This window comes from Eurytemora carolleeae, unplaced genomic scaffold, assembly GCF_000591075.1.
Source record: "Eurytemora carolleeae unplaced genomic scaffold, Eaff_2.0 scaffold616, whole genome shotgun sequence".
NCBI lineage: Eukaryota > Metazoa > Arthropoda > Copepoda > Calanoida > Temoridae > Eurytemora > Eurytemora carolleeae.
In genome coordinates, this window is record NW_019396576.1 from 31505 (window position 1) to 41272 (window position 9768).

The 9768-nt window shown below is 33.2% G+C and overlaps 3 protein-coding genes across 4 annotated transcripts in view; all 3 read left to right on the forward strand.

The window, feature by feature from the left end:
• Nucleotides 1-1881, forward strand: part of LOC111705776 (uncharacterized) — a 9123-nt gene extending 7242 nt beyond the window's left edge. The window contains exon 12 of the mRNA XM_023478440.1: nt 491-1881. Within this exon, the coding sequence (XP_023334208.1) occupies nt 491-615 (125 nt within the window). The 3' untranslated portion in view covers nt 616-1881. The remainder of the gene's footprint in view (nt 1-490) is intronic.
• A 320-nt stretch (nt 1882-2201) lies between these two features.
• On the forward strand, nt 2202-6210 carry LOC111705778 (ran-specific GTPase-activating protein). Of its 2 annotated transcripts, none has more exons than XM_023478442.1 (7): nt 2202-2397; nt 2747-2795; nt 3334-3435; nt 3768-3870; nt 4221-4316; nt 5183-5323; nt 5870-6210. In XM_023478442.1, the coding sequence occupies exons 1-7, from the start codon at nt 2211-2213 to the stop codon at nt 6029-6031; spliced, it is 840 nt and encodes a 279-aa protein (XP_023334210.1). In that variant the 5' UTR covers nt 2202-2210; the 3' UTR covers nt 6032-6210. The 2 variants fall into 2 exon arrangements, with proteins under 2 accessions (XP_023334210.1, XP_023334211.1); XM_023478443.1 differs by having other exon boundaries at nt 5183-5317.
• LOC111705781 (AP-3 complex subunit beta-2-like) overlaps nt 6192-9768 on the forward strand; it is a 16190-nt gene continuing 12613 nt past the window's right edge. The window contains 6 exon segments of the mRNA XM_023478448.1: nt 6192-6275; nt 6444-6514; nt 7899-7971; nt 8238-8332; nt 8733-8925; nt 9658-9689. Of these exon segments, the coding sequence (XP_023334216.1) occupies nt 6216-6275; nt 6444-6514; nt 7899-7971; nt 8238-8332; nt 8733-8925; nt 9658-9689 (524 nt within the window). The 5' untranslated portion in view covers nt 6192-6215.

Consider the following 9768-nt stretch of genomic DNA (forward strand, 5'->3'; position numbering starts at 1 on the left):
GAATGAAAAATTGAATTTTAAGTTTTTTTTTCAAAAATGGGATTTTTTTCGAAAATTGTGCTGATTGTACAGATTTTTTAAAAAATGTACGGATCTTTAAAAAAATGTACGGATTGGTTTAAAAAATGTACGGATTGTACGGATTTTTAAAAAAAAAAAATTGTACGGATTGTACGGATTGTTTTTCGAAAATTGTACGGATTGTACGGATTTCTTCTGAAAATGTACGGATTTTTGTACGGATGGGTTCAAAAATGTTTTGGCCACCCTGTAAGCTGGGAGGGGGGGGGGTAAATCTTCATAATTCTCCAACTTGCATCTTCATAATTCTCCTCCAACTTGCTTGACATAAATTATAATGACTTTCAACTTACCTATTTAGAGTCTGGTAATATTAAATAAACTAAAATCTTGCAATATTGTTAAGTTCCTTCAAATTTAATAATCTTTGTTCAATATTTTCTATGGATTTTTAGTTTGATTATTTTAGGAAGCATGTTCCAGTTTCGTGAGTCAAGATATTTAAGTCAAGTTCCTTTTTTTCAAAGAATTAACTTGGAGGAGTCCATTCAGTCCTCACCTTATCTTAATATATCAGATTATGGTCTAGCATAGAACTCTCCCAACCTACAGGGGCTTTTTTTCTTTCTTGAAATTGAATAACTTTGGCAATTTCATCATTTGTCGAGAAATTTTCGAATTTTTTTTTAAATTAGAAAATATAGCAGAAACTATTGTAAATGGATGATGAAGCTGTAACTTAATGTTGCTTATTATTTATATTACGATAACAACCCCTCACTCGGTATAAAAACCTAGTCATAAATATTAAAATCTAACCTAGTCAAAATTGATAAAATTTAGTAAATTACGATCTCAGCCCAGTTGATTAATTGATTTGATTATTTGATTAAATGTCACAACCCTAATCTAAATGCTTTTTGCTCGCACAATTGATTATTTTTTATATAAATGTATTTGGTAGCTTTGTAATGTAATATTTTACTAGTCTGCATGTTGACTTATTATACAGTCACTATATCGTATCTGATGATGTATTTTATGATGATATATCGATTGGACTAATGATCAAGTAAAGTGTCATTAAATTGCACTGAAACGTCAGCTGTTCAAAAAATGGTTTGTAATTAATTTGAACATTATTGCACATGAACAAAAATTAACAATTATCTTTAATGTAGTCTTTAGTCCTTTTGAACATTAGTCCAAACAAACGATAGTTCAATCGATCATTAGTCCAGTTGATACGACACCTATTTTTGATCAGTATTGAGATGCTTTCTTCTATTGTTAATTTTATATGTGAATCTAAATACAGATTAATCCACATTATAAATTGCACAAAATGCTTTAGATTTTGTAGCTATAACAAGTTTAGTCATTTCGCTAAAAGAAAATCTAAATCTGTATATGGATTTTAAAATTTTTGCAATCATTAAAAGTATGAACATGTGTAAATTGACATTCCAGTATATTTGGAGGAGCTCTGTACTTACCTTCAAAACAATGGTTCTAGAGAGGGTAGAATAACAACTGATGATGTTTTCAGCTTTTAACATTTTGGTTTGTGTTGGTCTATTGTAATTGCAAATAAGATTGAACACCGTAGATGTTTCTGAAGCTTGATATAAATTATTGTTTAATTCTAGTTTTTAATTAAAACAGATTTCCACATCACTGAATGATATTAAAAAATTTGTTTTTGAAAATAGATTTTTAGCATACAAAGTGTCATCCATGAATGAAAGGTAGCTAAAAATGGTTGCATGGCTCAAACTTGGTCGTGTTGCTGGGATCATTTCGCCGAACTTCAACATTTTATTCATGAACGGCAAAAACATTAAACAAATCCGGGCTGAACAACCATCTCTCAGTCAGGACTTGAAACTCCAGGCTGTAGAATGGAGCCTAAAGCTTTCCCAAACACTCATGATTTGATTTGATTTGATTTGATTTCTTTCAAGAACGAAATAAGGGCCGGCGTTTGTTTTCAAATTAATATCTTGTAAAATTTCACATTTTTGCACAAGATTGGACCTGTTTACGCAAATCTTTTTACTTTTTCTGTACGTAACATTGTGAACTATGTGTGTATAATGTGTAAAGTCTTAAAAAGACGTAAAAGCTCTGACAAAGTTGCATTTATTGGATTAAGATAAAAATATTTGAGCTTACCTTTACAGACAAAAATGCCTGATTCTGCTGGAGTAAGTCCTAGTAAAATGGATAAACCGGCTGCAGAGGACCCAACTGTAGATCCAGAGGACGCTAAGCACGAAGAGGACACTAGCGAGGACAAGAACAATGACTCTGTGTGCAGCATTGACCCGTACTACCCGCCAATCATCTACTTGCCGGAGATTGTCGTCAATTCAGGTAATATCACTAAATTCTTTTATTAGCTGGGTGGATTTTGTGGATTTAGTTGATTCAGTAGAGATTTAGTTTTAATAGAAATAGAAAATATACATTCAATTTAGTAGATTTAATAATTCAGTTAATTTACTCTAGAAACTAATCAGTATGGTGGGTAAATTTTGGGTTTTTTCCTAAAATATTTTTAAAAAATTTTTTTAACATTTTTCTTATATGTTAGGTACTTATTATTTAAGCTTTTATTTCGTATTTCGTTTTTGTATATCTTTTTAATAAAGGGAGGGACTGTCTACACTTAACTACCATATCTAGGCAGTCACTCCCTTTAAACAATTTTTTTGTTGTAAAGGAGAGGATGAGGAGGAGGAGATGATAAAGATCAGGGCAAAGCTCTACAGGTAGAATAAGTTACATTTACACCATTGTAGACCCAGATCTACTGGAGCCGCGATATTTTAGCTCTGTGGATTTGGCTCAAAGTTGCAAAATATCAACCTAAACATTAAAAAACAACTTGCTCTTTTAGCACATTTAAGTGTTAGCTTTTGGGATATCATTAAAACCTTTCCCACCATTTAAATTTTAATGGAAAATCATTTTGCTACTTTCTTACTTAAATCATGTATTTACATGAAAATACGTTTTGAAAACTTTCAGAAATACTTGAATATTTCTAGGTATGCACATGAATGTGATCCTCCTGAATATTTCTAGGTATGCACATGAATGTGATCCTCCTGAATATTTCTAGGTATGCACATGAATGTGATCCTCCTGAATATTTCTAGGTATGCACATGAATGTGATCCTCCTGAATATTTACAGGTATGCACATGAATGTGATCCTCCTGAATATTTCTAGGTATGCACAGGAATGTGATCCTCCTGAATATTTCTAGGTATGCACATGAATGTGATCCTCCTGAATATTTCTAGGTATGCACATGAATGTGATCCTCCTGAATGGAAGGAGCGGGGAACTGGAGATATCCGGATACTCAAGCATATTGAGAAAAACACTTGCAGAATTGTCATGAGGTAGATACAATATTAATTTCTGGTTTTTTAAAATTAAGTATTTTTAAACTCTACGGGAATGTTTTTTAGAAATGCAAGGACGTTTTTACTGAATCAATTAATCGGTATTAAAAGAAGTTCAGATAGAACTAAGATTGGTATTTAAAAAGCAATAACACCTAATTAAATTCTGATTTAGCCGGTGATTGATCACGGAAATGGATTTTAAAAATGTGGGAAACCCGACAAGTGTCTCAAGTTTAAAATTTCCCTTAAAACTTTGTTTTCAATACCCCTTTTTGTGTAATGTAAAAAGAATTTTAAATTATCAAAACTTTTAATAATTAATATAGACGTGAGAAGACTCTGAAACTGTGTGCAAACCATTTTATTGTTCCCTGGATGGAGTTGAAACCTAACTCGGGCTCTGATAAAGCCTGGGTCTGGAAAACCCAGGTAAACACCCCATCCCCTCTCCGAAAGAAGTAAGACCGCCTTTTTGCTTCAACCTTTTTCTAACTTTCTAATTCCTTATTTTCACAACCTGACTGTGTTTAACTTTTGATATAACTTTGACTATTTGATCTAGTAAAATTGGGTCGCTGAACTACCAACCGCCGGTTCAAATCTTGAATAACCGGTTCAAATCTTGAATAACCGGTTCAAAGTTTTAAAGGTTCATGATAATTTGAACCGGCGGTATATAGTTCCACTACATTTTATTGAATTCGATCGCAGGTCGGATATGAAAAAAAATATCGAGTTTTAGTCATGAATTCTTATGATCTTCTTCGATCTTGTTTTAGGCTGATTGTGCAGACGAGGAATCTAAACCAGAAACCCTGGCTGCCAGGTTCTCTAACCCAGAAAAAGCAAAACTTTGGGAGAAGGCATTCGAAAAGGTAATAGCAGTGAAATAATGGAAATGGTGGGATGGGATATTCAGTAGATTCGGATGAGAACATACTGACAGGGTGTCTCTATAAACAAGGGAATTGAGAGACGACTTGAATGTCGTCTTTGATTTCCGATAGTTGATAAATGAGATGAAGTGCATCAAAAACAGATTGAAAGTCTTATGAGCTCATAAAAATGGGGTCAACCTTCTTCGTATCTTAAAAACTGACGGAAATATTATTAACAATTTAACAGTTTTGTTGAGTTTTAATAAAAAGAAGGTAAAAAATGTTAGACCACACTTTGAAAATCTCGAGAGTAGTAGTTTTCGATGTTAAATGTTTAGCTGTGATACTACGAAATAGTCCCAAATGGAACAACGACGATATAGAAGTCGTCATTTAATTCCCATGTTTAATGGGACACCCTGTAGTTGAACTTAGAGTGCAGTATTATAAAGAAAATATCAGAATTCATTTCATATCTATAAAACGTTTTTACCATCTGTAATTGCTACACAAGACCGAAAATTCACCCTGTAAAATAAAGACTAATATGGACTCGTGAGGCTTACTGTTAAGATTCGAATGTTTAAATTACATCATTTAAAGCGGATTTATTTAATTTTATAAATTTATAATATCACATAGGATTGCGAAATGTCACTTTATTTTTTCAAATTAAAGAATCTTTCAAATCGAAGAAGCCAAATTAGTTTTAAACCCCGGATTTCTCACAAATTTCATTAAGTCAATTTTTTCTTGCGAAATAAACCAGAATTTACTTATTCCGCAACCAGGATTAAATATGAAATTAGTAGAAAACCGCCTTAGGAGTGTTTTTTAAAATAATAACATAAAACATGTTTTAGGCTCGAAAGTATGTTCTTGAATCTGAGGCAGCTGAAATATTAAAGCAGGAGGGTCGAGGTATTCTCGGCGGAGTGGCGGAGAGCTCACAGGCGGACGGTCGAGGTATTCTCGGCGGAGGGGCGGAGAGCTCACAGGCAGGGGTATTTATTTAGTAGAAATGTTTAATAAGATTGAGAGGGGTCAATGGAAAATTTTACTTCGATTACAAAGCTTTTACACCTAATCTTTTCAGAAAACATTTTTCCCCATTCATCGAAAAATAAATCTTTAAAATTAGGCTTTTAGGGAGCTTCGCGTTCATCTTCTATTTCAATTGTGAACATTTTATCTTTGTATACATTGTAGAACAAAAATTTCGCTGATCTTATAAAAAATAAAAAATCGTGGACTTTCAAAATTAAAAAAAAACTAATTTTGTTAAAGGCAACTTTTTGAAAATCCGATCATCTTATAAACCTTCCCTGTGGACCTGTGAAGTACCACACAAAATTTGGGCCCGATTGTTTCAGCCGTTTTGTCGTTTATTGGATACAAACGGACAGACAAACCAACAAACAGACAAGCAAAGTATATAGATAGATGCCCATGCCCAATACTCTTAGGGGCAATATTTTGATAAGGAGAAACGTTATGTTTAAAGGGAATTGGAATATTTTTCTAGTAAATATATTTAACCCTGCTTATAGGACACATCACAGAAGGAAGAGGACAAGGAGAATGACGAGCCAGCTAATGTTGACGCTAAACCGGTTGTTGATGACGCTAAACCGGAAGTTGTTGAAAAACTAAACGAAGAGAGCGGAACCAATGACGCGCTAACTGAAAAATTGAATGATCTTGCTGTATAAAACTTTACTCTTGCCTTTCAACAATTTAAACCTCATGTAACTAATACGCTTACTAGTTAAACTGCCACTGTAATGTTTACGATAATAGATTGATCTCAAATATTTTCCCTTAAATAAAACCTACAATTTGTAATTTATAACTAAGAATAATAATATATTTTTATGTTTTTATTTTTCAGTGAATATGGCGGGGTCCCAGAATTCATTAACAAAGGGAGGAGGAGATCTTTCTCCTACTATGGAGGTACGTGTAATGGTTGTGTGTGTGTTTAATATTTTATTCTGTTATTTGATAATTGCACAATTCTAGCCACCTAACAAAACAACTGAAAGTACATTGTAAATTAGTTTTATTTCTAAATATAACATGCTTTGAAAATTGATCGAAATATGAAACATCTATTGTATTTAGGCGACAGATATGGAAGGTTCTGGAAGTTCAAATATTTTTAACTCTGACTTCAAGAAACATGGAGATCTGAGGTCAGTTTACTTTTAAACAATATTTCGTCTTCATTTATTTATATATTAGATGAAATGTTTATAATGGGATATCCTTGAGATTCGTTCATTATTCTTGAATAAATCAATCAATTCTTTTATTATTCATACATCCAGTGTTTCGGATCCATATCATTTTGATTCGGATCCGGATCCGCGGATCCGCATCCGTGATGATGGATCCTGATACGGATCCGGATCCGAGGTAACTTTTGATTCTGTGAATCGGATTTTCCCTATTAAATGTTATGCAAGGTTGTAATTTATAAACTATAGTAATCCTAAAGTTAAAAATGTCGTCATTACTATTATATAAATGTAAAGATTAAATTATTAAAGATAATTTTGAAAAATTTTCGTCATGTAAATAATACATTTACGAACCATTTTGATTTATTTATTCTATTTTTTTGGTTAATTTTTGGCGCTACCCGGATCCATATCAACGTTTCCTGATACGGATCCGGATCCGACCAAATGATACGGATCCGGATCCGAAACACTGGATGGTTTGATGAGTTGATTTGATTTTGTTAACTAACCGATCAGTTCGTTGATTAATCAATTGAATTGTTGATTATCCGATTAATTTGTTGATAAATGGATACTTAGATCGATAAATATATAGATTTGTTAGTTACTAAATCTTTTTATTTTTGACCATTTGATTATATATATATTACTGATACATCGATGGATATATTGACAGTTCGATTAATAAGTTGATTTATCTATGGATTGATCAATCGATCAATTGGTTGATTAATTGATTAATTAGATGATGGATCAGTTGATTAATCGATAGATCTGTTTATTTTGTTAATTATTATTAATTATCGTTAATTACCAACATAGGGTTAAACGATATATGGTCGAATGTCTATAGGCTCAAACAACAAAGGGTAAAACGACCTAGGGTCAAACGACAAACGGTCAAAAACGCCACAAAGGGTAAAAATTGCGACAAACGGGCAAATTAATTTGAACTATTTTTATGCTTATTAGAACTAATAGCCGTAGCGCTCGGCCCCCTAGCCTGTCCTAGCCGCAGCGCTCGGCCCAGAAATTATCCTAATCTTACCTACACCTGAAATAATACACATTTTTTGTTATGTTCAATGTGTATTTGAACTAATAGCCGCAGCGCTCGGCCCCCTAGCCGCAGCGCTCCGCTCAGAAATTGTCTTAACCTAAACGCTGAAATAATACATAAAACATTTTTTTCTATTTTGACCCTTTGTCATTTTACCCTTTGTCGCGTTTTTGACCGTTTGTCGTTTGATCATATGTCGTTCGACCCTAGGTCGCTTTAACCCTATGTCGTTTGACCCTATATCGTTTGACCCTATGTCGGTGATTCATCTAGAGAGATGTTGGACTCTAATAAGGACTCCCAGAAGTTGGATGCTATGAAGAGAATTATTGCAATGCTTGCAAAGGTCGGTATTTATCTGATAAGCAGTAATTAACAGATTGTTGTATAAAGCTGAGATGTAAGTATTGTACATTTTTGTTATCTCAATACAAGTCCTCAATAATGCCTGACTCCTTTATACCACGTTTTTAATAGTGAGGTACAATCTAATATGAATGACACATAGACTCGAGTATTTCTGATCAAGATAAATAAATAGTATTGATTGAGTCATATATTCATTCATTTACTGATGTATTGATTGATTGATTGCTTGATTGATTGATTAAGGGACGCGATGTGTCTGACCTGTTCCCCGCTGTGGTCAAGAATGTTGCGAGTAAGAACATCGAGATCAAGAAACTTGTCTATGTTTATCTTTCAAGGTAGTACAACTTATAAATAGGTTGGTTGATTGTTTGATTTCTTGATTGACCAAAAGATTGTTTGTCTGACAGCTTGATTGATTTTTTTTGACAGTTTAATTAAATGTTTGATCGTTAAATTGCCTGATGGACAATGTCATAGATATATTTGACAGCTTGATAAAAATTTAATAGTTAAATTGGCTGATTAAACATGTGATTGACACCTTGATAGATATGTGACAGCAATTCTTTGTTTAAGTGATGTACATCTTACAGTGTACATATATTTCGTACGATTTCTTCCCTTAGTTTTTCTTTTTTTTAAATTAAGTGTACATGGAATCAAATGTGATAAATTCAGTTTACAAAAAGAATTTTAGATTTTCAAATTATTAATATAACGGTTTGTTTCTATTAGATATGCTGAGGAAAAACAAGATCTTGCTCTGCTCTCAATCTCCACCTTCCAAAGAGCGCTAAAGGACCCGAATCAGCTGATTAGAGCAAGCGCACTGCGTGTACTTTCTTCTATCCGTGTACCCGTGATAGTTCCCATCATGCTGCCAGCAATCAAGGAGTCTGCTGTAGATATGTCTCCATTTGTTAGAAAGGTTAGTTTGTGTGTATTTTAAAGGGACTGTACACCTTATTTCGTGACCCTCAATCAAGAGCGTTTCTTTCTCGATTCATAAAGTTACCCTCTAGCTTTTAAGATACAAATTCTTTAAATTTCCTTATCAGTCTTTGCTGCATAAATCTTCAAGTCACTATTATAAAGCACATTAACTTGATCATTCATAAATTCTGTCGGACAAGAATACACAAAATATTTTCCCCTTGAGTGAATATCTGGTTCAAAACAGCATCAGATTATACAATTTTTTTTCAAAGAAATGAAATATTGGAAGGCTAGTTTTGTGTTGAAATTTTTCTAAGACATAACTATTTAGTCTGCTGTACGTGATATCCCTAAACTGTAGACTTCTGTACATGATATCCCTTACACATATATTTAGACTGCTGTACATGATATCCCTAAACTGGACACATACATTTAGACTGCTGTACAGTGTACATAATTATCCCTAAACTGTGCAATTACATATTATATTGTATAGTAGCTGAAACGCCCGGCGTTACCTTTGGAACAAAATAAATATATATATTTAAAGAAAAAATACGATTTTTTAGCCTATGTCACCCCAGGCTACACATGAGTGTCCACAAACGGCCGGCTATAGGGAACATATATGCGAATGTCTTGTTATATTATATATTTCTAGACTGCTGCACATGTTACCCCTCTGCTGTACATGCTATCTTTATTGTACATACATATCTAGACTGCTGCACATGTTATCCCTCTGCTGTACATGCTATCTTTATTGTACATACATATCTAGACTGCTGCACATGTTATCCCTCTGCTGTACATGCTATCTTTATTGTGCATA

Coding starts and splice junctions, on each gene's coding strand:
- LOC111705778 (XM_023478442.1), top strand. CDS start 2,211: ATGCCTGATTCTGCTGGAGTAAGTCCTAGTAAAATGGATAAACCGGCT. Junction 3,436..3,767: donor ACTTGCAGAATTGTCATGAG/GTAGATACAATA, acceptor TAATTAATATAG/ACGTGAGAAGACTCTGAAAC. Junction 5,324..5,869: donor CGGAGAGCTCACAGGCAGGG/GTATTTATTTAG, acceptor CCCTGCTTATAG/GACACATCACAGAAGGAAGA.